The following is a 27745-nucleotide window of genomic DNA, read 5'->3' as shown; positions in this document are numbered from 1 at the left end:
TTTTGTGCAAATGTTTTCAAGATTGGAAAGCACAAGGAACCTAGGCCTGAGTAGACTTAATCTCAGCACAGCAGCAGGTGGTGCATGTGCTGCGAGTGGAGATAAAAGGGGGTTAATTCTAGGCTTTAGGAGAGTGAAAGCAAATTATTACATGTTCCTTTTGAGGAAGATGGTGATGGGAAGAGCATCAAGAGGTAAATGAAAGGATTGTTTAGCAGTCGTGAGGATCTAGTTGGAGTCCGAGAGGATGGTCATAGAGGTTAGGAGTGGATTGTGGAGGCATTCCTGTCTCAATGCTAGTAATTTAGATTGTAAGAATTTGGATGAAAGACTACTTTTTCCATGAAATATACTGTTTCTATGAACTCTTAGACCCTTAGAGCTGAGAGATGTATTTAAGATCAATTCTTGGTTGATAGAAAACAAAAACAGAAAATTTAATGTTCATGTATAATTAATTACATCACCAAAATGAAGAATAGGCATGTATTACGAGCATTGTCTCATAAACCATAAAACACATTAACCTTGTACTTCCATTTTCAACAGTAAGAGGTAACTCACCTTCATTGATGAAAGTTACTGGTGGTATCTTGAAAGGGCTTTTGGTGGGAGAAGTTGCCAGATCAGGTGGTGGCATTAAATCTCTGGGATAACCTGGATCCCTCTGTATCTCATTGCCTCCCAGCAGACCAGGAGTATACTGATGACTGTTAGGAATGTGCTGTGGCACTACCTGGACGAGAGGAGGAGACACATGGGGGTCTTGTCGGGAAAATATCCTCAAGCACTGTTCTTCCAACAAAGTGATCATCACAGACTGGTTATTGACAAGATCAGTCAAGGAAGCATATTTCAACTCTAGTTCCCTGTACCTTGTTGCCATCTTCAACATTTCTGTGGTGACATTGAGGATTTTATTTTCCAACTGGGAAAGTTCGAGTGAATTATCCCTCTTACGGATAATCTCATGTAATAGTTGCATATAGAGTTGAGTAACACGAGAGTTCATGTTACGGCTTTCTTTTCTCAGCAGCTTTACCTCATTGACAATGTTTCCATCTACATCCACCACCAATTGCAGGACATCTATCTCCCGCTTCTGCCTGGAGAGCACGTCCTTCAGGTTTTCAAGGTCCATCCTGGTGATCATGTCTTTAATGGTACCTGCATCTTGCCCTTTGGTATTGACACATATTGGCCCTGTTATTTTTTGTTCAGGTACCAGGAATGTGTATGAACATTTCTTTGCTTCCTCTTTACCATCTGTGGCACGAGGGTATCTCCTCTGGGTTATTTTTTTAATTTTGAACTGTCCTCCTCTGCAATGTCCAATGCCCATTAGTAGGAAGAATAGCACACTTAGGGTCCAGATAAAAGCCTTCATTTTGAAGTGAGGTTGTATGACGTCTTTAAAAAAAAAAAAAGCAATGAAGGGAAAAAGTAAAAAAGAATTAATATTAATCTGCTTTTAAAGTCAGTAACATAAAAAAGTATCTAAGGGAAAAACTGAATATCTATTGGTGTTAATAAATTGGGCCAGAATTAAAGTTATTAATTTCTTAAATTCAGTATTAAGCACCTTCCTATTTGTTTAAAAATTAGGTTTCAGAGATGAGCTCTCCAACTACCACCTTATTGTAATGCTTTTTGTTCCCCAGCTCAATGAGCAGATCTTGGTGAGTGCCCACTGTGTGCTGAGGCATATTGTTAGATGCTCTTGGGGCTTCTGAGACCCTAATAAGACACTTTTCTTACCTTTAAAAAGTTCACTTGCTTTCTTAAGGCTTGGAAAATGGTACATAATTTTGGTAAGGCATTAATAAAACATTCTTCTCTAATTAGTATGAAAGTTGCCAGTGTTTTTTATTTATATTGTGTGGTTTCAATTAAATTGGCCCTCTCTAATAAGTATCTTTTTTACCTATCAAATTAAAAAAATATTTTTAGACAAATCTAAAACCAGAAAGTTTTAGCATCGTATTTTTTGTTTGTTTTTGTAACATGTCCTTTTGGGATTGATGACAAGTTTAAGAATGATAGCATGCTCACAGTCATTATTGTGGGTAATTGTGTTTCCTAAATCATAATCATATATATGCTCTAAGCTTATATATGATTCAGCAGGTTCATTTTTCTAACAGAAGTTCTACTGAACTTCATTTTAGTAAAATGTTAATAATTTTTTATAACCATTACCAAGGAAAGAAACTCATCTGTCATTGAATCTGATCGTTAAGAGTTGGAAAGTACCTTAAAGACCATCTCATCTCATTCAAGACAAGACCTCTTTGCTCCCATGGGTATGTTGAAAGCCAAGGCCATGGCCACACGAATAGGTAATATTAGAACCAGGTCTAGAATTCAGGTTCCCTGGCTCTTCAGTCAGTGTCTATAGCAGTGGCACATACGCTAAAATGTGTGCTTGGAATGTTCCATTTTTGCTGTGGCAGATACATACTTGCCTTTTATAGTATAATTTCTATAGAAACACTCGAGGAGACCTTAAGACTAGTTCCAAGAACCAAAGCCGCTTTCTTTTTCTTTAGTTACCTCCCTAAAGAGTAGTAGCAGTTAGAATGAGTAAGATGTGTCACCCCATCAGGTTCATTAACAAGCTGCTATAGTATAGCCCACCTTCTCTCTCTTATAAACTTGATTCCTGTCTGCTGTTTCTGAAGGATGGCAGTGGATATACTAAGAACTTTTCTATCCCGTTTTCCACCCAGGTACTTGTTTTTTGCTTTGGAGAGCCAGGTCCCAAGTTGTTTATGCCTGCTATTAATAAATAGCAATGCAACAATAACAATAGTTCATTTTTATTGGGTGCTTGTTAAGTGTCAGGCATTGTTTCAGCCTTTTACATGTATTAAATCATTTACATCTCACCACAACCCTCTGAGGTAATTATTATTATCCTCATCTTCAAATAAAGAAACTGGCATCCAGATGTTAAGTACCTCACCCAGAGTCACACAGCTTCTAAGACATGGAACCAGGATTTGAACCCAGGTAGAAGACTCCAGGGTTCATGTTTTTCAGTAACAACTACATCATATGGCAACGTATTCTATCCTTTTTTCTATCACCAACACTGTAACAATCCCTTATATTTTTGTAGTGCTTAACTCATGTTAACTGTTTGCATTCACAACAGCACTGTGAAGTAAATATCTACCATTTTGCAAAGAAATAAACCTGGAGGAGCTAAATGAGATTCAGATCTTCTACTCATAACTTCCTAGACCTGTGATTTTTATCCTCGTCATGTAGTAACTACAGAGGAGTCTTAACTTTGTGTTCCGTGTATTTTACAGTCTTTTCCTGGTTTGTATCTCTTTACATTGACCCATTAACTTAATTATGCACAGGTACTTGTGGATCATTTTTATATCCCAGACTTTTCTGCTGTCACTCCTTTCCCTCCATATGTATTCTGTTAGTTGATAGTTACCTGTCTAACTTGATTATGAAGCCCCCTAAAATTAAAGGTTGTATCAATGAAATATGGACTCTTCAACTAGAGTCATAAAGATGACTACTGCTTTCTAAAACCATGTCTCCTTACTTCGGTGTTTTCAAATGAGTAATGTTTGCAAAATAGGGTGATAATGAAAATAAAGCAAAGAATGGATGGAATGTACAGAATTCTTTTTCTTTTCCTAACATAAGATAGGAAGGAGGAGCATAGTAATATTCCATATTTGTGTCAAAGGCTTTCTGTTTGCTGACTGATAGCCAGAAGTACACTTGGATGAGCACTTTTAGTTTTTTGCTTTCATACTTTGCCTTCTGACATTAGTAGAAAATTTAGACCGAGTGTCATCTATTTTATTTAAAAAGGACTCTAGTTACTATACTAGAGTTACCTGTACCAAAAACCAATAAAATATTTCTTGTTATACTTGCAGATTCATAGCATTTAGATATGGTTTATTTTCAAAACTGCGGACAGTAAAATAGAAGCCATCAGCCTGCTGGGTAAACGTATAGCATTTCTCCTACGTGGCTAACGTATCCAGTGTTCAGATGCACTCATTTCAGTCACTTCAGTAATGGAATGGAAACTCTTAGATCATAAAATTATTTTATCTAAATAAACTAGTATGAAATAAGCTACCAAAACAAGGAAAATTCAGAAAGTATCATGAAACCTCAAAACATGTAGAGTTTTCTGAATAGTATTCCAACTGAAGATCTTGTATTCCTATCAGATGCAGATTGTTATAGAACTAAGAGCATATAATGCAAGTCTGCTAATGTGACTTTGTATCCGTGTTATCATGGAAGAACAAAAATGTGAAAATACGAATCTAAATTAAAATAGCAATAACTTCCTTTTGGTGTGTTCTGCCTTGGCTCTTTGTGGGTTCCTGTATAATTAAATCATAAGATGAATTCTTGTCTACCATAAGAGACTCTGACCTAAGTTCATACTTAAAGGAGACAACCAAAAGTTTATTTTTTAAAAAAATAAATACAATTCCCTTATCCTTTACAAAAGTCATGACTTCGTTGTCACCTAAAGCTGAATAAGGAACCACACTTCTTAAGGAGTAGACTAGCTACATCATGAGTAAAGAAGGAGTTTTTTAAATACATTTACTGTTACCTTTTATGAAAACATTCTCTTATTTGTATTTTCCCACATATGTTCAGTTTTTAAAGTGAAAGATCCATAAATCTGTGTTACGTCATAAAACCTTTCTGTATATGTTAAAATTTTCCTAGGTCCCACGAGAATGTTGTAAATTAGTCACAGTATACTTAAGTTTAAATCTATGTCTTTGCTTGGTTGTTTTTAGGGAGGGGAAAAAAAAGTCTTCCATGCTTTGAGTTAATTTTATTGGTACTATTTCTCTTCATAGTTGCTACATTGCCAGCTAGTAGGGAGAAGAAATGAAAGTTAGGATATACTTCCTTTCAGATGGTAAATGCATAGAGGCATTTAACTGGCTGTGTCACGCACTGAAAACAGCATGAGGCAATGAACTTAAATTTATGAAGCACCGAAGATACCTTAGATAAAGACTTCTAGATGGTGAATTATGTTCTGGGAAGAGACTTGAGAACAGTTTCATCCCCTGGAGATATTTAAGGAAGGGATAAATAGTTATCTGGGTTTCAGATTAAATGCTTGCCTAAGGCTTCAGTAAGAACTGAGATTTAACTGAGGTCCTTTACTTTTCATAGCAACAACAACAAAAAAAGAAAGAGATGACAGTATTTCAGATCCAGTATTGTTTGGAAATTGTTTGGAATTTCTTGTAAAATATGTTTAACAGAGATCCTCCCAGTATTGAGAGTTTTGAATCTTTAAGAAAAGGACATGAAAGTAAAGTTGAAGAAATCCTATTTAGCTTTACCATTTTTTGCTTGTTGAAGATTCTTACCTTGAATTTCTTTGATTTTTAAAAGGACAGAGGACCCCCAGATCATAACAAATTTAAGTGTCTTTGGTGTTAAAGCTCATTGTTGGTAACTAGTAATTTTATTTTTAATAATTCTAGTAATACAATTAAACAAAGCCCCCAGATAGAATATTGAAAGAATCGTGTTTGTTGACCTATATTGTTGGTCCTTTAATTATGTATTTAAGTAATTGTATCTTCTGGGTTCTTATTTTCTATTGTTAATGCTGATGACTTACACAATACTTCTATACATTTTATTTCTTCTCCTCAATTCTAATCTGTAAGGTTTTAGGATTTTTTAATGTATCAATCGCTTTGCTTTTTCACGTAATTCCAGTTGTAGCAGTTTTAATTTCTGTTGCCCAAGTTAAAGTACTGTTACATATAAACCTATGAAACTATTTAAAAGTTTGAGTTTTAGCAAGAAATACTGTAGACTTGTTTTAAATCTTTAATATTTAGTAATATGAAATATTAATATTTAGGTTATATTTGGTTATGCTATAATTGAGGTATTGTTGCAGAGCCTTTCAGTTAATTTTATATCTTCTTAGCTGTGTTTTGTAGCTATACTTTAAGATATCTTCACAGTATATGTAAATCTTTAGCATATACACTGTAGCTATGTAAAGAGAAACTAACCATGTTTACAACTATTTTCTTTAGTCTGTATCCCTTTGTTTTTAATCACTCTGCTGTAAATCTTATACATTTAATCTGTTACTTGTTAAAACTTCTAATGTCACTAAAGTACTTGTTTTCTGAAACCCAGCATGTATGCATCAGTCTATAAACATATACACTAAATACCATTAAATTGAACCTCAAATAATTCATTAATCATCATAAAGTATATAATGACCAGTTTTATATAAAGTTGCAAAACAAAACCTTTTTCAGACTAAACAAATTGTAGTATATTCCAAAATTCTTTGATTAATAAGAGATTTTGAAATTTCTACTACAAATGTAAAATAATTATACATTTCAACATACATAGAATTTTTAAATAAAAATAAAAGAAATATTATAATACCTTTTGCATCTGTTGATAAAGCAAACCCAGAGACTTGCTGCTCTTACTCTTGCTTTTAAAAATCAGTGTAGAAGTTTGTTCGTCTGTGACTTTAATGGCAACTGCATTTTTGTTTTGGACCGTTGAATCCAAGCTGTACTAAGGAACTTCTTTTTCTTCTTACAGCACAAATCAATTGAATTTGACAAGCCACCTATGTAATTTTAAGTAGTATAGTGGAAGTTCCTGGTCTGCGGGCTGTCTTTAATCCAGCAGAGAAAGCATTGTGGCTTTGCTCTGTCTGCCACATGGAGAAATTCAGTAACCAGCTGCAGCTGACCCAGATTGTATATACAGTACCCTTGAATAGTGATTCCCTCTCTTTCTCAGGAGACTCAAGTTCAGCCCACATATTACGTCACCAAAAATTTGCTGGAGGCTTGGGGGGAAAATCTCTTTAGGATTTCCTCTCTGTAGCTTTAAATAGGGGTGGGGGTAGTGTGATCAGCAGGAGGTTGAAAAGCTCCGAACAAGGAGAGACTGTGTGCAGGTTGAAGGAAGGGCACCATCTGGAAACAAACTATCATAGTTCAGCAGGCAATTATAAAACAAACATTTTAGTCTGCTGCCCAGAGATCTTTTAAGTTGAACACTGAAAAAATAGTACTCAGCTTCACTTAGAAGTAGGTGCAGGCTGATGAGTTTGCTTTTTTATTACAAAGAACAAGAGTTAGACTCTGTTCTAAGAGGCAGTCCCCTAAATAATATAATACTTTTTATAGCCTAGAAGAATTTCTAAACATTGAGTTGCCAGTTCAGAAGTTTTTAAAGTTGTAAGAAACCTGATGTTGTAATATGTTATATCTTACTGTGTAATGTTTCTGAGATAAAACTGTTCGTTATTTAAATTCTAATGTTATATAATTAAATTCTGATGTTATATAATGTCACTGCCTCCTATTCTGCAGCATGACTCCTCTTGTCTGAATACGGTTATTCTTATTAGTTGATGCTGTGATTTAAAAGCAAACGTAACCCTGGCCTGAGTGGGAGAAAAAAGAGAATTCTGACTCCCCGCTGGCTATGGGAACTTAGACAAGTCACTTTACCTACCTCTGGCCCAGTTCTTCTGCTATGAAATTAGGGTGCTGGAGAGGGAATTAGTAATTGTTGAGTACCAACTATGCCTTTATATTGCATTAAATCAAGACTGTTGATTAACTCAGTGGCTGAGGAGACACAGATTTAGACATTTTAAGTAATTTGGCTTAGGACTTCCATACTAAGCGGTAAGAACTGGGATTTGAATCTAACTCCAAAGCGTTCGGCCACACTCTCTCTCATTGGATCATATAATTGCTGATTGCTGCTTCTAGATAAAACCTGTGCGTTTCTACTTTCTATGCATACTGTGTGCTTTCCCCTCTTCGTTGCCTTACCTTGTGCTACGTTCTCTTTCTCAGGCCCTACCATCAACTGTTTGTTGATCAACATCCTTTATTTAAAGTCAGCTTACAATAGTTGCTACTTATTTCACAGAACTAATTATTCCTTTAAATTCCTATGACATACATAGGTATAGCAGGGGTTCCATACTCAAAGGCCTACAAATGCTCACAATAAGAATGAAGCAGGTAATGTATATAAGTGAAGTAAACCAGAAGTAAGAGAGCAGAAGAAAATAGGGTTATGACAAACTGGCATCCTTAATGGTTAGTATAATGGTATCTACACCCTTCTCAGCTATACCTCATTGTTGCCAGATCTCCCCCCCCCGCCCTTTTTTTTTTTTAAGGAAAAGAGGGTCGTATGTAGATATTTCTTATGGTATTTCCTGATTTTAAAAACATTTTAAAGACAGCTTCTAGCCTCTGATTTATATTATGTAATACATTACTTGATCATTCAGTGATCATATTGTATTCACTAATAGCTTAATCTGGAAAAATACGAGATAGGAAGCTCCTCCTGAGCTCTTTTGCTTGAGCGATTTAAAGCAGTTAATAATATCACTAACCAAGGTTGGAAAGTGGAATGGCACGTGTTTAGGGACAAATAATGGTTAGTTTGTCATGTTAAATTGAAAATGAAAGTCAGGAGGTGTGTTCTATACAGAGGTTTGGAAAGTCATCGGCAATTAGGTGACAGTTGAAGCCTCAGAAGTAAGATAATCCAGAAAAAGTACATGCAGAGTGAAAAGGTTAGTGACAGAACCGTGGGGAATACCAATTCCAGGGAACATGAGGAAAAAGAAGAATGGAGGGAGGGTGGAAGCGAGGAAAGTTCAAGCCAGTAAAGACCAAGAAACAAAGGGAATAGTATAAATACTGCAGAGAGACTGAGCAGAAGGGAGGAGACCAAGAGAGATGTCTAAAGATTTAGTAATGAGGAGATCATGTATGCCTTTGCCAGAATAAGTTTCAGCAAGGAGATAGATGTGGATTTCAGATTATCTACACGTGTTAGCATGTGTGGATCAGTAGAAACTTATGTACTGTCAGTGGGAGTATGAATTGATATAGCTTTAAAAACAACGTGGCGCTGTCTTGTAAAGTTGAACATTATAATGTAAGACATACATGTATGTATATATCTGTATATATCTCTGCTAGAGAAACTCTTGTACATGCGCACCAGGAGACACAAGAATGTCTATAGCAACAAGGAGGGAGGGGGCAAGTAACTGAAAACTCTATCAAATAAAATGAATAAGTAAATTGTGATATAGTTACATATTAGTTTATTCTCAATTTAAGGAATTACAGCTGTACTTAACATGAATAAGTCTTAGAAACAAAATAGTGAGTGAGGCAAAGCAATCACAGACCAGATTTTTAAAAATTGATTTAACAACCGCTTTAAAATCACTTACTGTGTACCCATTCTAACTTTACTGATGATATTATTTAATTTAATCACATATATATAAAGCATGATTTTTTAAATCTCAAAAATAAGCAAAAGTAAAATAATACATTGTGCAGGAATACAGACAGGTGTCTCAGAAAACAAGGGAATAATCTTAAAATTCGGAATAGTTGGTTACCTCTAGACAGGAGGCAGGGAGATAACATAGGGAAAGAGCATGTAGATGATGCAACAGTACTGATGTTGTAGTTCTTAAGTTGACAGGTATTTATTACATTGTTTGATAACAACCAATATTATGTGTTAAACTGTTATTTTTTAAAAGGTAAAATTATGATTCTCGCACAGATACAAAATGAATACATGTCAAATGTTTTGTTTAAATCATTAAATATATAAGGGAATCAGGAAGATATTACAGGCACTTCAAGGGAGAATTCAAAGTACCACACATACATGCAGTACCACACATACATACAAATACCACACATACATACATGCATACATGCAAAGTACCACACATACATGCAAAGTACCACACATACATGCTTCTATCTATAAAAGATAGACTATTATAGCTATATAATTTTTATGGTGTTTAAAAACCGTGAGTTTACATTATCTGAAAGCTAAGTCAAATAATCTCTTGTTTTATACTTTTCTCAATTTTTTTTAACATAACATCAAATTGTAATGTTAAATTAATCGTATTTGAATGCTGAAATGAATTTACAGATAGTTGCAAAACTGGTCAACATCCACGGGGCAATAATCAGTTACACCCTACTGGACATAATTCATTGGTATTTCTATGGACAAGAATTTGTATTTTACAAGTTCTCAACAACTTACAGAGTTGTAAAATAGCTCAGGCCAAAAGGAGGCACTGAAGAGAGGATATACCTAGTAATCATTTTTGCCTATTCCAAAGTCTGTCACAATTTTTCCTGACCCAAGTAAACTTTTGTATGTACCAAATATTACATAAAAATAGAATGAAGGATAAAAAAGGTAAGTGTACTAATCTGTGTTTCTCTTTCAGTGTGTTTGTTGAAAGAGGGAGAGGCAAGGGTTCTATCTTGAGGAGGGGATCAGATTTAAAGGAAGGGTGGCTTTGATTTTGTTTTCTTAAATAGAGGAGATTTAAATGTGTGCATTGGCTTTGGGAAAGGAGCCAGTGGAGGGTGAGTGATAGTGAAGGCAACAGTGGACATTCTAGAGGAGGCAGTAGCGATTATGTTCAAAATTGCAGGTTAGATTTGGAGAGAGGAAGGGGATTCTCCTTCCTCTGAGATGGGAGGAAAAGGAAGGGAGCCAGGCTACAGATTTATTTGAAGTCATAAAAAATGAAGTTGAGAATCTCCAAAGAAAAAGAAGTATTTATGATAGGTGGCTTAAAGAATACGGTTAAGATTTACTGAATGGAATAGGAATGATACTAGGATGAATAAAAAGATTGCCATGCCAACCTTTTACATTGTGTTAAGCACTAATTGTCTGAAAATACTGGTCAGGATTTTCATTTTTTAGAGTGCAGGATAGAGGAACCGCCTGAATGAGTTTATAGTCTTTGAGCAGATAAGATATAAAGACAAAAGATTTTCAATAAGGAGATTATAAAGTCTTAAAAATTATCAAGTGAATGGTATAGATACTGTATGAGTTTGTAACAGAGTGTAATAAAAAAAAAAAAAAAAAACTTGGGGTACAAGTGTATACTCTGAGATCCAGCTCTGTCACTAACAGTTTACAGGGCATTAGCCACTTCCTTAATATCTGTGGACCTTAGAGTATTCACCTATAAAAAGAGGGGTTTAGACTAGACAGTTTCTAAATTCCTTTCTTGGAATCTGTGAGAAAAATAAAGAACAGATGACACTGACCTGGATATAAGATATGATTTAAATGGGCAGAGTTGAGTCTAGGTATCATTTAAGATGGAAGAAGTGGCGTGAGAAAAAACATAGGGCTTATTTGGAAGGCAGTAGGTACATCATTTTGGTTGCATTTCTCTGAGAGTTCATGAATGGGCAGTAATGAGGAGAAAGTAGGAAAGTGTATTTTTCTCTCCAGCTATAGTTGTCATTTACACTTTACATGTGCATAGTAAACTCTCAGGAAATATTTTTTATAGATTTGACCTTGCATATCCAGAACTAGTACAACCAAATTATTTGGGGGTATATGTTCTTTTTGTTGGTACAGAGAAAGGGCAAGGTTCACTTCAATTTGTAGTCACATGAACTGTTTCAAAGATGCAGCTGTTAATCTTTAAAACAAGATGTTTCTGCCAGAATGAGACAATTTTCAAAGTAATTAAGACTCAAGTGACAGTTATCAACTCAAGGCAAGGGGGTATAGAACTAATATTAAGTAACTACCCCATGGCCAGGTAGTGGTTAGGCTGGCTAACTTAAAACTTCAGGCTATACCACAACTTGGGAAATAGACATAAAAACTGAGGTTCGGAGATTAAAATAACTGTCTTTGTTATATACAACTAGTCAGAGGCAGAGCCAGTTCAGGAGCTCAGTTTCTTTCCATTAAGACCCATAGGTAGGTAGGTACTGGAGTTTCTAACTCCAGCCTCAAGCCATATTTTAAAATGGTATTATAAGAGGACATTTACAGAAAACATATTTGCATGTCTGACCCCAACTCCACAGAAATCTAGGCCTCAGTGGTCATGTTTTAACAAGGCTGCAGTGTATTAATAATGATATATTCTAAATATGGCATATACTGAAGTACAGCTATAAACTATACTCTTCCAAACTATAAGTAGGAAAACACTCATTTATCTAATTTCGTTTCAGGTATCTACCTGTCAGATTTAACATACATTGATTCAGCATACCCATCAACTGGCAGCATTCTAGAAAATGAGCAAAGATCAAATTTGATGAATAACATCCTTAGAATAATTTCTGATTTACAGCAGTCCTGTGAATATGGTGAGTTTCTGAGGGTAATGCTATGATACATTTACACAGGTTGATGGCCACTTTTCACACAACAGGGAACATCATCCTAATATAAAGGAAAATGATTGTTTTATTTCACTGTTTAACATTTAGCATCTTGTTTAGGATCTTGCTTTTAAGGAATTGAAGTATTTCATATTAAAATGTTAAGTTTTATCTTTTGCTTTTCTGTTATTTTGTAGCAACTTTGATAACATAATTTTCACAATTATTTTCTATTCTCTTCATCTCATTTGATCTCCCCGATCTATTATGTAAATAGTTCTTTTATTTAGTTAGTTAGGGAGGGAGCTGAGACCCTTGATCCTAGTAACAGTTGACTAGCTTTCTTGAGTCCTATGTTGCGTAAAAATAACCAATTTTTGTGCAAGATGTATTTTATGGAAACACATATATAGAAAGAGCTTTTGCAAGCCCAAATGATTAGAAAAAAATTTTTTTAATGTTTTAAAATGTTTGGATGCTTTCAGTTTGATAGGGAATAAAGATAGACTATTATAGCTATATAATTTTTATGGTGTTTAAAAACCGTGAGTTTACATTATCTGAAAGCTAAATCAAATAATCTCTTGTTTTATACTTTTCTCAATTTTTTTTAACATAATATCAAATTGTAATGTTAAATTAATCGTATTTGAAATTTCTAAGTAGGGAAGAAAAAACTGCTTTACAGATGTGAGCCAGGCTTCTTTAAAAATAAAAAACCTAAAGAGCCTTACATCTTGTATTTAGATGAGGTTTGAATATAAATCACAACAATGTCTCTGATTTTTTTCCATGAAGTTTCTCAAATACGTGGGACTTTGTAAATGGAGCTATTTGGGGTTTTTTTTCTTCTTCTTTTTTTTAAATCTATACAAACAACATACAACTGTAGTTTTCTAAACTACCTCCAGTTTTACATTAAATAACATTTACCTCAGTAATGTCCTTCTAGAGTTCATTTAAATTTTGGTGCCATGTGGCCTTAATCTACCTTTAAATATATTTTTCTCAGCTTAACTTTAAAAATTCTGCCTAAGATGTACTTTATCAGATAATTATTTATCGCATTTTGCCTAGATATCCCCATGTTGCCTCACGTCCAAAAATACCTGAACTCCGTTCAGTATATAGAAGAACTACAAAAGTTTGTGGAAGATGATAATTACAAGTAGGTTGGATCTTCAGAAGTGGTTTGTATAACTTTGTCCTGTCCTCCACCTTTTCATCACCGTGTATTTAAACATCTAAATCCTACATCTTATCATGCATATGCCTAATCCAGTTGTACATTTACAATGGTAAAGGTTATTTACATGTATTTCTTTTTAATCACTTGATGTGATTGAGCCAATATACAAGTACCTCCTCTGTTCTTCCATTAAAAAGCATTTCATGTTTCTCAAGTTGTGGAGAGCTGATGTTTCGTAGTTCTAGTTTTAAATTTTTTCCTTTCTCTCTAAATTCAAGCATTAAATCTTTATGGAAATTTATCTTTGAATAGGCTGAAAAATTAATGAAACAGTCTGTGAATAGAAAAATTACTCCTTTTTTAATGGTAATTTTTAACACAATTTTGAACTCGTTTTCAGTTGTTTTTGTGTATTGAGAGAATATTGAACCTTCTGGACTCTGGGTTAGAGACATATTTGTTCAGTATAGCACCACACTTGCCCTTTTTTCTATTCAAGCAAATCCTTCTTCATTAAAGATTTTTAAACTTACTTTTAGGACAGCTGATATCCATTTCCTTTTCCTTAACCATCCACAGTCCTGCCCAAGGGAGGAAGGATTTTTAAAATCATTAACCCTTTTTTTCAGTGGTGTGCTATACATCATGACTGCCAGGTTTTTTTCCAAAAGATAGGAGGATAAAGAGCTTATTTCTCTTGAGACTTCTCATTTGCCTTGTAGCTTCATTTGTTAATTTCAAGATTTTGTGCTGTTCCCAAGCTTTCAAATTTAACTTTGTGTCTTCCACAAATATATTTTCCAGTAAAAGGTTATACTTTAAAATTTTATCGAAGTGAAAGACTAGGTTATTTTTCAGTATTAATGCATTATATAAAATTTTTCTTATGCTGTATGATAGTGATTATCAACTTCCTTGTTCCCTAAGTTTCAACAATTTTTAAAGAATTCTGCAGTACAGAATTAGTACCAATAAAAGACTAGAAATTCTGGAAAACAACTAGAAATAACTTTTCTTCTAATATTAAATATATTAAGAAGCTCTGTATTTATACTTAAATGTATCTAAACCTTTATTAATGTTTGAAAACACCTTTATTGCCACCTTCTCCACCATACCATATTATTACCACTTTATATTTCTATATCAATTTTTATTTTACAGAAAATTTTCACAGGGTAATTCATTTGAAAATGTATGAGGTCAGTGGATCGGCTTTTTAAGGCTGGAGTTGTTTCACAGATCTGATGTTGCCCTAGGTTGTAAGCTTCTTGAGTTTGATGGTCTGTGTCATATTTATCACTATTTCTTCCATCTCTCTAATTACTGACATAGCACAAAACACTCATGTTTTGTCCAATTACGTACAGAAGATTATCTTAAAACTCAAAATATGAGTAAGTACTTATTAAAATTTCTATATCTGGCTCAAGAAACTTAATGGATTTAAAAGAAGTTAAAGTTTATTCAGTAGAAATGAAGTCTAAGAAATTGTTGCATAATTATAGAGGATGGTGAATTTTAACTCTAAAAGGATAGAGTTGGCCAGTTAAGCCATTAAGTAGTTTTAGCTGTCTATAACCTGACATATTATAAGGTAGCTTCATTTTGGTAGGAAAGCGCCTGCTATTATACTGATTTTTGTTTTCATGAGTAGCTAGAACTCGAGCAGCCTTCTCATTATATTCATTAACAAATATTTATTCAGCTTTTGGTATTGATGAGTTATTGTGCTAGCTGCTGGGATTACAAAAGTAAGATCTTGTTCTTGCCCTTAAGAAGCTCAGTCTAATGCAAAATACATCCACAAAACAAATAATTACGAAACAATTCAAACAGTACTATACTAGAGATGTGCCCAGGATGCTATGGGAACATAGATGAGAGGAGACCTAACTCAGCTTTAAGTGGGAAAAGTGAAGAGAAAAGAAACATGAACAGCTTGAGGTGACATTATTACCTGAGGCTGCATCTTAACAGGTGAGTAGGAGTTAGCTCCACTTGAAGAGTTAAGACAGGTGTTCCAGGGTATGGAAATGATCAAAGGAATAGGGTGGGAAACTTTGTTCACTTGGGGAACTGTAAGTCTCTTGGTGGTGTTGGAGCATCATATGGGAAACTGAAGAAGATAGTGTTTTCCTAAAGATACAGTTGTATTGCATGAACCTACTGATTAAATGTGTTGAAAATCAGAGCATTTTAACATAAGAGCCATTAAGGTGCTAAGTTAGAAAAAAAAATGGTTTTTATGATGAAAGATTTAAATAAAAATGATACTTCATTTATCCACAGGCCTCTGTTTTTGGCAACTTCATCTATACAGGCAGCCAATATCAATATTACAAATTACATGTATATGTTTTAATCGGGGTGAAAATCTTTCAAAGTTATTTCATTTTAATACTGAGCATAATATCTTTTCTCAATGAATCAGCATCACTGTTATATATAGTGTTTTGATGATGATACAGGCAACTGACACTGACTAGCCTTCACTGCTGTGCTGTTTAAATGCTTTGGCTTTTATACTGCTGTTGGTTATCAGCTGCTATTGATAGCAATTTGATTCTCCCATAGCCTTCTTTCTGTCCCTTTCTATTTTGGTTCTGTGTTAAGAAATTGTACTTGTTTTGTTTACTTCTTTGTCTTCCACCTACTAAACTGTGAGCTTCAGAAGGGAAGAAACACCATGTCTGCCTTAGTCTCCATTATATTCCAGTGCTGAGAGCACAGTGCCCGACACAAAACAGGTGTTCAGTGAATGAATGCAGCATAGTCTGGCGCCCAAATAATTAAAGTCAACTACTCTGTAAAAAAAAAAAGAGCAGAGAGTTCTGGTTAATCAAACATCTGTTCAATACATGCATTTTACATGGTCAAATAATTGGAATACAATTATATATAATTTCTTCTTTAGGCTATCAAAGAAATACAAGTTAAGAACCTATAATAGATTTATCATTATAATATCATGTATAATATCATTTGTATTGTGCAGTTTCATTGTCCAATTCCAGTTGGTGAATGCTAAAAAATAAAAAGTCTTTATTAATTTCCAGACAAATGCTTAATAATAATACAGAGTACACCAAAGTGTATTCCATGGACTACATCAAAATATTTTCTACAACTGCTTTAGTATCCTATTTCCTGAAACAGTTTCCACTGATAGGAATTATAATCTCTTTTTGCCATGGAACTCAAAACTGATATTTTATCCTAAATGGAACTTAAGGACCAACTAACAAACTTTGACTTAGGAAAGGGATTTATCATGGATTTTGTAAATAGCCTTTTTATTTGTATAGATAGATCTTTCTTTTGATAAGTTGAGTTGGTTGTTTTTTTTGGATGGTTAGTTTTAAATAAGGTGTTTTTTAAATTTTCAGTGTTACAGAGGCCATTAGCCCATCCAGTAAAGATTCTAGAAAGAATTTGCATAATATATTTAATAATATATGTGAAAGTTACTGAATTTAATTGTCAAGTATCAGTATAACCTCAAGTTAAATCACCTTTTAGTCATTAATCAAATATCTTTAAATGTGTTGAATGGTTTGGCAACATTGGGGTAGTTTGGGGAGATTTCTCTGATTTTAAATATTAGTTTTTGATGTTTTTTCCCTCCCTAATATATCCTGGAATCACCGTAAGATCAGCTTTGTATGAAAGAGAAAGGAGACAATTAAAAATTGCTCTTGAAGAAAAATATATAGCTGAGATTATTTTATAAAAATGTTTTTAGGTTTTTGGTAGAAAATACATGATTTTAATATTATTTTGTCAAATGTTAATCATTTTATGTGCTTTGTTTCTTTTTGAAATTCAGGCTTTCATTAAAGATAGAACCAGGGACAAGCACACCACGTTCTGCTGCTTCCAGGGAGGATTTAGTAGGTTAGTGCAGCTTTCTCTCATTACCGAGTAATAAACCAGATAACCTAATAAGAAAGAATATACTCCAAAGTGAATAAACACTTAGCACATTTTATTCTGTATGCACAGTTTTCTTTTTGGTATTAAAATATGTTCATTTTTCTGTTGGTTTTCTTGTTTAATCAAAAATCGTTACTTGTAGTTTGTACAAGTAAATACGTAATGTACAAATAAATACAAATAAATTTATAAGTAAATATGCCAACTAATCAAGAAAAATAGATATAACCAACAGAAAATGATAAATAAGTGTTTATGAATATCGACTCTTTTTTTTAGTTAAGAATACACTGTCCTAGGCAACAAGGCTTGATTACATTAGAAATTTCTGTGGTCTAAGTGGGAAATTCTACTAATTTGAATAATTATAGGAGTCAATTTTAGTGGCTTAATTTTTTTTTTTTTAATTTCACTCTAATACTTGACCAAGTACTAAAAGTATTAAAAAATAGTGTTAGTCCCTTAATTTTTATCTGTTGCATTACAATGGGGATTTATATGTATACCACACATAATCAAAAATATAAAATTGAAGAGAATTATTTATTTTTTAAGAATTCATAGGTAATACCTTTTTTAAAATTCCAAAACAGACCTTGGCACTAAGCTTTATATTATTGTATATTCTAAAAATATTTGGAGACCCATCTAATGAGGTATGAAGGAAGTGAGGGAACAAAACCATGACAGTGTCTCGGGGGAAGAGTATTCCAAGCAGAGGAAATCATTTCAGTCTAAATCTGTTTAAGTTTGCTTTTCTTTTCATTCTTAAAGTGATACTTTGCAAATCTGTACATTTTTGAGTTCCATTTTTTTAATTCCCATAAGCTTGAACAGTGTCAATATAGATTTAAATTCTAACTTGAATGCTTGACCTACCCTACACATTCTTTATCTAAGAAGAAGCTGAAACTAAGAGTAAAGAAGTAATGTGTAAAATTAAATGAGCACTGAACTAGGATTCAGAAGACCTGAGTGTTTAATCCAGGTTTCATCTGTGATATGAGATCCTTACCCCTTCTCTTCTAATTCTGCTGCTTCCTCTGTAAATGGGGAGGATATTTATACTGGCTACTTAGTGCAAGTAAAATAGATAGAAATTAATGGATATTGTATGTATTGAGGTTTGTGTTTTACGATTCAGAAAATAAATATTTCTCTTGTTCAGTCAATTAAATAGAATTAACATTAATATTATCTTAAAATTTAAACCACATTCTATATTTCATATCAAAGGATTACAAATAAAACAATTTTAAACCATTTAACAATTTCTCTCCCTCTCCCTGTGTGTGTGTGTGTGTGTGTGTGTGTGTGTGTGTCTGTGTCTGTGTCTGTGTCTGTGTCTGTGTCTGTGTCTATGTCTATGTCTATGTCTATGTCTCTCTCTCTCTTTTTTAATTTAACCCTTAGGTCCTGAAGTAGGAGCATCTCCACAAAGTGGAAGAAAAAGTATGGCAGCTGAAGGAGCCTTGCTACCACAGACACCACCATCCCCTCGGAACCTGATTCCACATGGACATAGGAAGTGCCATAGCTTGGGTTATAAGTCAGCATTTTTAATTTTATCTTTCAAATTTTTATGTTTTTTTTAAAGTTGGATTTCTTTTCTATTTATTTTACTAGTTGGACAGAAAATAGTGTCCTTGCATAGTTATATTTGTGTAACAGTAGTCTTTTTCTGATTTAGTAAAATATCTTGTTTGCATAAAGGCATTTATTTCTTCCTTTACCTTAATTTGGAAAAAAGCTTTTTCCAACAGTGCCTTCACATTTGGGCGAGAAAAATGAACATTACAGATCATCATCATAAATAAAATCAGGAAAGCAATATACCATTTCATTTTAAATTATCATAAGTATCAAGAGTGATCACTTATCTTAACCCAAATAAGTCACTGTAAATGAAGTCTATAAAAATTGTTCTTTTTATTCCTAAATATAAAGAAAGGGAAACTGATTTTTTGTTTAGCATTGCAAGATTGTTTTCTCACAATAGAGCCCAAGGTTCACCTTTGCCATGATTTTTGTGAAAATTTAATAGCTATTTTCCAAAAGTGAATGTGAAAACAATTTTTAATGTACCCAAGAATCAAGATAAAATTAAAGTATTCTCTGTTACATAGGAAGATATGGCCTAGTTTCCTAAAAAACTTTCCCTAAACTGTTAGTTTGAGGTTCTCATGATAAAATCTGTGTGTTCATTAGTATGAGAGTTCGGAAGTAAGTTCAGGATAGCAGGTAAATCTTTTATATCCTGAATCTTTATATAAGAGTATCTTTTATATCCTGAATTAGTAACAGTAATAAAAGATATGAAAAATATTTCTCTTTGTTTCCAGTTTCATTCATAAAATGAACACAGCAGAGTTTAAGAGTGCAACGTTCCCAAATGCAGGGCCAAGACATCTATTAGATGATAGCGTCATGGAGCCCCATGCACCATCTCGAGGCCAAGCTGAAAGCTCTACTCTTTCTAGTGGAATATCAATAGGTGAGAAATAATTCTCTGAGAGGGTTCCAACTTAATGAAAAATAAGATTTTTAATAAAACTCAGCTGGGAATGAGTAATTAACCCTACTACAAGTAGAAAAAAAATTGATAAAAGCTAAGTAGCAAAGTAGATAATGAGATGATACTACTAGTAGCTACTGAAGTTAATAATTCATAATGGTTTGAAAAGTGCTTGATGGTTTGACTTCAAAGGGGGAGGCATTTGAGGAATGGTGGGAAGAGAACATGTGCTGATTGAATTGGTTACTGCATGTAGTTGGAATGTGGGAATGAGGAAAAGGGCAGATCGAGTATGACTCCTGGTTTTTTAGATTAAGCAACTAGTTAGATGGTGGTGCTATTACCAAGGCAGAGAACACTAGAAGAGCAGCCATTTGTAAATGTCGAGGTATTTGTGAAGGATGACTAGGTTTGGGGAATTAAGAATTCTGTTTTGGACATGTTTGGTCCATATTGAGTTGTCAGGTAGGTAACTGAATGTATGACTCTGGCGCTTAATGGGGTAAGGGCAGGTTTGTAGATACAAGTATAAGAATTAGCATATTTATAGTATTTCAAGCCATGAGACTGGATGAGGTCACCTAGGGAGAGAATGTAAATAAATAAGAGAAGACATTCTAACATTTGGAGGTGTGATTAAAAAAAAAAAAATTTCTTTTTTTAATGGTGGGCCATCAAAGGAAACTTCAAAGGAAAAGACAGTGTGGTATCACAAAAGCCCAGTAGAGGAAGTGTCTCTGAAGGGCGAGAAGTGTTGAATGTATCAGTATAAAGTGCACAGAAGTAAGGTGAGAATGGGAGTTGATCACTGGATTTGGCAAGATGAAAGTCACTGGGTGCCTCAGGTGGTGGGGGGTGGGGCATCAGCAACGTCGAGGACACATCAGCCAGGGCGAGCGTGATGATGACGTAGCTTTCAAGAGTGGGTTACTTGGTTTGGATGTTTGAAAAGCTTGTGGCAGATTTTCAAAGGGTGCAAGTATTGAAGGATCTGAATCTCAAGTACAACCCTTCAGTGAGCCCAAGGGGTAACAACACTCCCAGAGCCACTGCAAGATTTACTTGATGTTACAAAGAAAATGAAACAATTTTCTATAACATGTCCTGACTGTTATTTAGCCTCCTCCAAAGCGTCAACAGTCTGCAGTCAGAACCCGGTTCGTCGCACTGAGATCCTTCAGATGTTCTCTCAGAAGGTTCAGTTTAGCCTGAGGTCTCACTGCCACAAATATGGTCGCCCCCCCCCATGTGGGCACTGTAAGCACCATATAGCAGTTGTCGTTGTCAGCATCATTATCATACTAGGGTTACCAAGAGAGAAGAACCAGGGTTTTGGGTCTTGGTGCTCCGGCCGGGTGTCGGGCCTGAGCCTCGGAGGTGGGAGAGCCAAGTCAAGGACGTTGGACCACCAGAGACCTCCAGGCCCCATGTAATATTAACTGGCAAGAGCTCTCCTAGAGATCTCCAGCTCAACCCTAAGACCCAGCTCCACCCAACAGCCAGCAAGCTCCAGTGCTGGATGCCCCATGCCAAACAACTAGCAAGACAGGAACACAACCACACCCATGAGCAGACAGGCTGCCTAAAGTTATACTAAGTTCACAGACACCCCAAAACACACCACTAGACTCAGCCCTGCCCACCAGAGGGACAAGATCCAGCCCCACCCACCAGAACACAGGCACCAGTCCCCCCAGCCAGGAAGCCTACGCAGGCCACTGAACCAACCTCACCCACTAGGGGCAGACACCAGAAGTAAGAAGAACAACGAACCTGCAGGCAGCGAAAAGGAGACCCCAAACACAATAAGCTAAACAAAGTGAGAAGACAGAGGAATATGCAGCAGATGAAGGAGCAAGGTAAAAACCCACCAGACCAAACAAATGAAAGGGAAATAAGCAGTATACCTGAAAAAGAATTCAAAGTGATGATCATAAAGATGATCCAAAATCTCGGAAATAGAATGGAGAAAATACAAGAAATGTTTAACAAGGACCTAGAAGAACTAAAGAGCAAACAAACAATGATGAACAACACAATAAATGAAACTAAAAATACTCTAGAAGGAATCAGTAGCAGAATAACTGAGGCAGAAAAACGGATAAGTGACCTGGAAGATAGAATAGTGGAAATAACTGCCACAGAGCAGAATAAAGAAAAAAGAAGGAAAAGAATTGAGGACAGTCCCAGAAACCTCTGGGACAACATTAAACACACCAACATTCAAATTATAGGGGTCCCAGAAGAAGAGAAAAATTAAGGGTCTGAGAAAATATTTGAAGAGATTGTAGTCGAAAACTTCCCTAACATGGGAAGGGAAATAGTCAAGTCCAGGAAGCTCAGAGAGTCCCATACAGGATAAATCCAAGGAGAAACATGCCAAGACACATATTAATCAAACTATCAAAAATTAAATACAAAAAAAAAAAAATTAAAAGCAGCAAGGGAAAAGCAACAAACAACATACAGAGGAATTCCCATAAGGTTAACAGCTGATCTTTCAGTAGAAACTCTGCAAGCCAGAAGGGAGTGGCAGGACATATTTAAAGTGATGAAAGAGGAAAACCCAACCAAGATTACTCTACCCAGCAAGGATCTCATTAAGATTCGACAGAGAAATTAAAACCTTTACAGACAAGCAAAAGCTGAGAGAATTCAGCACCACCAAACTAGCTTTACCACAAATGCTAAAGGAACTTCTCTGGGTAGGAAACACAAGAGAAGGAGCAGACTGATAAAAACGAAACCAAAACAATTAAGAAAATGGTAATAGGAACATACATATCGATAATTACCTTAAATGTGAATGGATTAAGTGCTCCAACCAAAAGACACAGACTGGCTGAATGGATACAAAAATAAGATCCGGGCTTCCCTGGTGGCGCAGTGGTTGAGAATCTGCCTGCCAATGCAGGGGACGCGGGTTCGAGCCCTGGTCTGGGAAGATCCCACATGCCGCGGAGCAACTCGGCCCGTGAGCCACAATTACTGAGCCTGCGCGTCTGGAGCCTGTGCTCGGCAACGAGAGGCCGCGATAGTGAGAGGCCCGCGCACCGCGATGAAGAGTGGCCCCCACTTGCCGCAACTGGAGAAAGCCCTCCCACAGAAACGAAGACCCAACACAGCCATACATACATACATACATACATACATACATAAATGAAAAGAATGTAAGCAGACAAGAATAGCATTAAAAAAAAAAAAATTAAAAATAAAAAATAAAAAATAAATTAAAAAAAAAATTTAAAAAAAAAAAAAAAAAAAAAAAAAAAAAAATAAGATCCATATATATGCTGTCTACAAGAGACCCACTTCGGACCTAAGGACACATACAGACTGAAAGTGAGGGGATGGAGAAAGATACTCCATGCAAATGGAAATCAAAAGAAAGCTGAGAGTAGCTATACTCATATCAGACAAAATAGACTTTCAAATAAAGACTATTACAAGAGACAAAGAAGGACACTACATAATGATCAAGGGATCAATCCAAGAAGATGATATAACAATTGTAAATATTTGTGCACCCAACATAGGAGCACCTAAATACATAAGGCAAATGCTAACAACCATAAAAGGGGAAATTGACAGTAACAATCATAGTAGGGGACTTTAACACCCCGCTTACACCAATGCACAGCTCATCCAAAATGAAAATAAATAAGGAAACACAAGCTTTAAATGACACAGTAGACCAGATGGACTTAATTGATATTTATAGGACGTTCCATCCTATATTCTATTCTATTGGACGTTCCAATAATATTCTATTATTATCCAAAAATAATAGAATACATTTTCTTCTCAAGTGCTCATGGAACATTCTCCAGAATAGATCATATCTTGGGTCACAAATCAAGCCTCGGTAAATTTAAGAAAATTAAAATCATATCAAGTATCTTTTCCGACCCCAGTGCTATGAGACTAAATATCAAATACAGGAAAAAACCTAAAAAGTACAAACACATGGAGGCTAAACAATACACTACTAAATAACCAGAAGATCACTGAAGAAATCAAAGAGGAAATCTAAAAATACCTAGAAACAAATGACAATGAAAACACGACGACCCAAAACCTATGGGATGCAGCAAAAGCAGTTCTAAGAGGGAAGTTTATAGCTGTACAATCCTACCTCAAGAAACAAGAAAAATCTCAAATAAACAACCTAACCTTATATCTAAAGCAATTAGAGAAAGAAGAATAAAAAAACCCCAAAGTTAGCAGAAGGAAAGAAATCATAAAGGTCAGATCAGAAGTAAATGAAAAAGACACAAAGAAACAATAGCAAAGATCAATAAAACTAAAAGCTGGTTCTTTGAGAAGATAAAATTGATAAACCATCAGCCAGACTCATCAGGGAAAAAAAGGGAGAAGACATAAATCAACAAATAGAAATGAAAAAGGAGAAGTAACAACTGACACTGCAGAAATGCAAAGGATCATGACAGACTACTACAAACAGCTATATGCCAATAAAATGGACAACCTGGAAGAAATGGACAAATTCTTAGAAAAGTACAACCTTCCAAGACTGAACCAGGAAGAAATAGAAAATATGAACAGACCAATCACAAGTAATGAAATTGAAACTGTGATTAAAAATCTTCCAACAAACAAAAGTCCAGGACCAGATGGCTTCACAGGTGAATTCTATCAAACATTTAGAGAAGAGCTAACACCCATCCTTCTCAAACTCTTCCAAAAGATTGCAGAGGGAGGAACACTCCCAAACTCGTTCTATGAGGCCACCATCACCCTGATACCAAAACCAGACAAAGACACTACAAAAAAAAGAAAATTACAGACCAATATCACTGATGAATATAGATGCAAAAATCCTCAACAAAATACTAGCAAACAGAATCCAACAACACATTAAAAGGATCATACACCACGATCAAGTGGGATTTATCCCAGGGATGCAAGGATTCTTCAATATACGCAAATCAATCAATGTGATACACCATATTAACAAATTGAAGGAGAAAAACCATATGATCATCTCAATAGATGCAGAGAAAGCTTTTGACAAAATTCAACACCTATTTATGATAAAAACTCTCCAGAAATTGGGCATAGAGGGAACCTATGTCAACATAATAAAGGCCATATATGACAAACCCACAGCCAACATCATTCTCAGTGGTGAAAAACTGAAACCATTTCCTCTAAGATCAGGAACAAGACAAGAGTGCCCACTCTCTCCACTATTATTCAACTTAGTTTTCAAAGTTTTAGCCACGGCAATCAGAGAAGAAAAAGAAATAAAAGGAATCCAAATCGGAAAAGAAGAAGTAAAGCTGTCACTGTTTGCAGATGACATGATACTATACACAGAGAATCCTAAAGATACCACCAGAAAACTACTAGAGCTATCCAATGAATTTGGTTAAGTAGCAGGATACAAAAGTAATGCACAGAAATCTCTTGCATTCCTATACACTAACAACAAAAAATCAGAAAGAAAAATTAAGGAAACACTCCCATTTACCATTGGAACAAAAAGAATAAAGTACCTAGGAATAAACTGACCTAAGGAGAGAAAAGATCTGTATGCAGAAAACTGTAAGACACTGATGAAAGAAATCAAAGACAATACAAACAGATGGAGAGATACACCATGTTCTTGGATTGGAAGAATCAACATTGTGAAAATGACTATACTACCCAAAGCAATCTACAGATTCAATGCAATCCCTATCAAACTACCAATGGCATTTTTCACAGAACTAGAACAAAAAATTTTACAATTTGTATGGAGACAAGAAAGACCCCAAATAGCCAAAGCAATCTTGAGAAAGAAAAACAGAGCTGGAGGAATCAGCCTCCCTCACTTCAGACTATACTACAAAACTACAGTAAACAAGACAGTATGGTACTGGCACAAAAACAGAACTATAGATCAATGGAACAGGATAGAAAGCCCAGAGATAGAAAACCCACACACCTATGGTCACCTTATCTTTGACAAAGGAAGCAAGAATATACAGTGGAGAAAAGACAGCCTGTTCAATAAGTGGTGCTGGGAAAACTGGACAGCTACATGTAAAAGAATGAATTTAGAACTTCCTAACACCATACACAAAAATAAACTCAAAAAGGATTAAAGACCTAAATGTAAGGCCAGACGCTACAAAACTCTTAGAGGAAAACATAGGCAGAACACTCTATGACATAAATCACAGCAAGATCCTTTTTGACCCACCTCCTGGAGTAATGGAAATAAAAACAAATGGGTCCTAATGAAACTTAAAAGCTTTTGCACAGCAAAGGAAAGCATAAACTAGACAAAAAGACAACCCTCAGAGTGGGAGAAAATATTTGCAAACAAAGCAACTGACAGAGGATTAATCTCCAAAATATATGAGCAGCTCATGCAGCTCAATATCAAAAAAACACCCAACCCAATCCAAAAATGGGCAGAAGACCTAAACAGACATTTCTCCAAAGAAGATACACAGATTGCCAACAAACACATGAAAGGATGCTCAATATCACTAATCATTAGAGAAATGCACATCAAAACCACAATGAGGTATCACCTCACCAGTTGGAATGGCCATCATCAAAAAATTTACAAACAATAAATGCTGGAGAGTGTGTGGAGAAAAGGGAATCCTCGTGCACTGTTGGTGGGAATGTAAACTGATGCAGCCACTATGGAGAACAGTATGGAGGTTCCTTAAAAAACTAAAAATAGAGCTACCATATGACCCAGCAATCCCACTACTGGGCATATACCCTGAGAAAACTGTAATTCAGGAGGAGACATGTCGCACAATGTTCACTACATCATTAATTACAATAAATAGCCAGGACATGGAAGCACCCTAAATGTCCATCAACAGATGAATGGATAAAGAAGATGTGGCAACATATATACAATGGAATATTACTCAGCCATAAAAAGAAACGAAATTGAGTTATTTGTAGTGAGGTGGATGGACCTAGAGTCTGTCATACAGAGTGAAGTAAGTCAGAAAGAGAAAAATAAATACTGTATGCTAACGCATATATATGGAATCTAAAAGAAAAAAAAATGGTTCTGAAGAACCTAGTGGCAGGACAGGAATAAAGACACACGCAGACATAGAGAATGGACTTGAGGACACGGGGCCAGGGAGGAAGCTGGGACAAAGTGAGAGAGTAGCATTGACATATATACACTACCAAATGTAAAACAGATAGCTAGTGGGAAACAGCTGCATAGCACAGGGAGATCAGCTAGGTGCTTTTTGTTACCACCTAGAGGGGTGGGATAGGGAGGGTGGGAGGAAGACTCAAGAGGGAGGGGATATTGGGATATATGTATACACATAGCTGATTCACTTTGTTATAAAGCAGAAACTAACACACCATTGTAAAGCAATTATATTCCAATAAAGGTGTAAAAAAAACAAAAACAACAAGTCACTTGGTGACCTTGACAAGATTTGCTTTATAGAATAGTGTGGGCAAAGCTTGGAGATTGGAGAATGAGAGGTAAGAAAATAGAGATAGCTATTATGAAGTGGGAGCAGAAAATTGGGACTGGAAAAGGATGTGAGATTAAGAGAGGAATTTGTTTGGTTTTACTTCCTAAACTTTTATTTTCTGAACCTTCTAGATGAGCATTATTTCTTTGGATGTTTGGAGTTAAGAAATCTCCATACAGTGCTATTTTTATTTTTAAAAAGCAATAACGGAGGGAAATGTCTTCTTCTGTGATTAACTGCCAGGTTTCTCAAAGGCTAAGCCTATTATAATTAATATGATCATTTCAATATTGATGAACAGTCAATAGAAAGAAATGTAGGAGTTCATTTTCTTGAACATGTTGACTTCCTTTAACCCTTG

At 35.2% G+C, this 27745-nt stretch overlaps 2 protein-coding genes across 13 annotated transcripts in view; one reads left to right on the top strand and one right to left on the bottom strand.

Moving 5' to 3' along the window:
* Positions 1-12105, bottom strand: part of ANGPTL1 (angiopoietin like 1) — a 33666-nt gene extending 21561 nt beyond the window's left edge. The window contains exons 1-2 of one of the 2 annotated variants that reach the window (XM_082392429.1): positions 6451-12105; positions 565-1410 (exon numbers count right to left, since the gene is read on the bottom strand). In XM_082392429.1, coding sequence (XP_082248555.1) covers positions 565-1387 — 823 coding nt within the window. In that variant the 5' untranslated portion in view covers positions 1388-1410; positions 6451-12105. The other variant, XM_082392430.1, reaches the window with a different exon arrangement.
* The window catches only part of RALGPS2 (Ral GEF with PH domain and SH3 binding motif 2), a 188075-nt gene that overhangs the window by 111345 nt on the left and 48985 nt on the right, over positions 1-27745 (top strand). For all 11 annotated transcript variants that reach the window (XR_014243467.1, XR_014243468.1, XR_014243469.1 and 8 more), the window contains 5 exons: positions 12114-12251; positions 13344-13434; positions 17285-17352; positions 18805-18940; positions 19734-19885. Coding sequence is in view for 7 of the 11 variants with exons in the window: in XM_082388448.1 (XP_082244574.1) it covers positions 12114-12251; positions 13344-13434; positions 17285-17352; positions 18805-18940; positions 19734-19885 (585 nt within the window). In the remaining 4 variants the exon portion in view is untranslated. The remainder of the gene's footprint in view (positions 1-12113; positions 12252-13343; positions 13435-17284; positions 17353-18804; positions 18941-19733; positions 19886-27745) is intronic.

Source organism: Balaenoptera borealis (genome assembly GCF_965194805.1).
Source record: "Balaenoptera borealis genome assembly, chromosome: 1".
NCBI lineage: Eukaryota > Metazoa > Chordata > Mammalia > Artiodactyla > Balaenopteridae > Balaenoptera > Balaenoptera borealis.
This window is presented reverse-complemented; position numbering and strand designations above follow the sequence as displayed.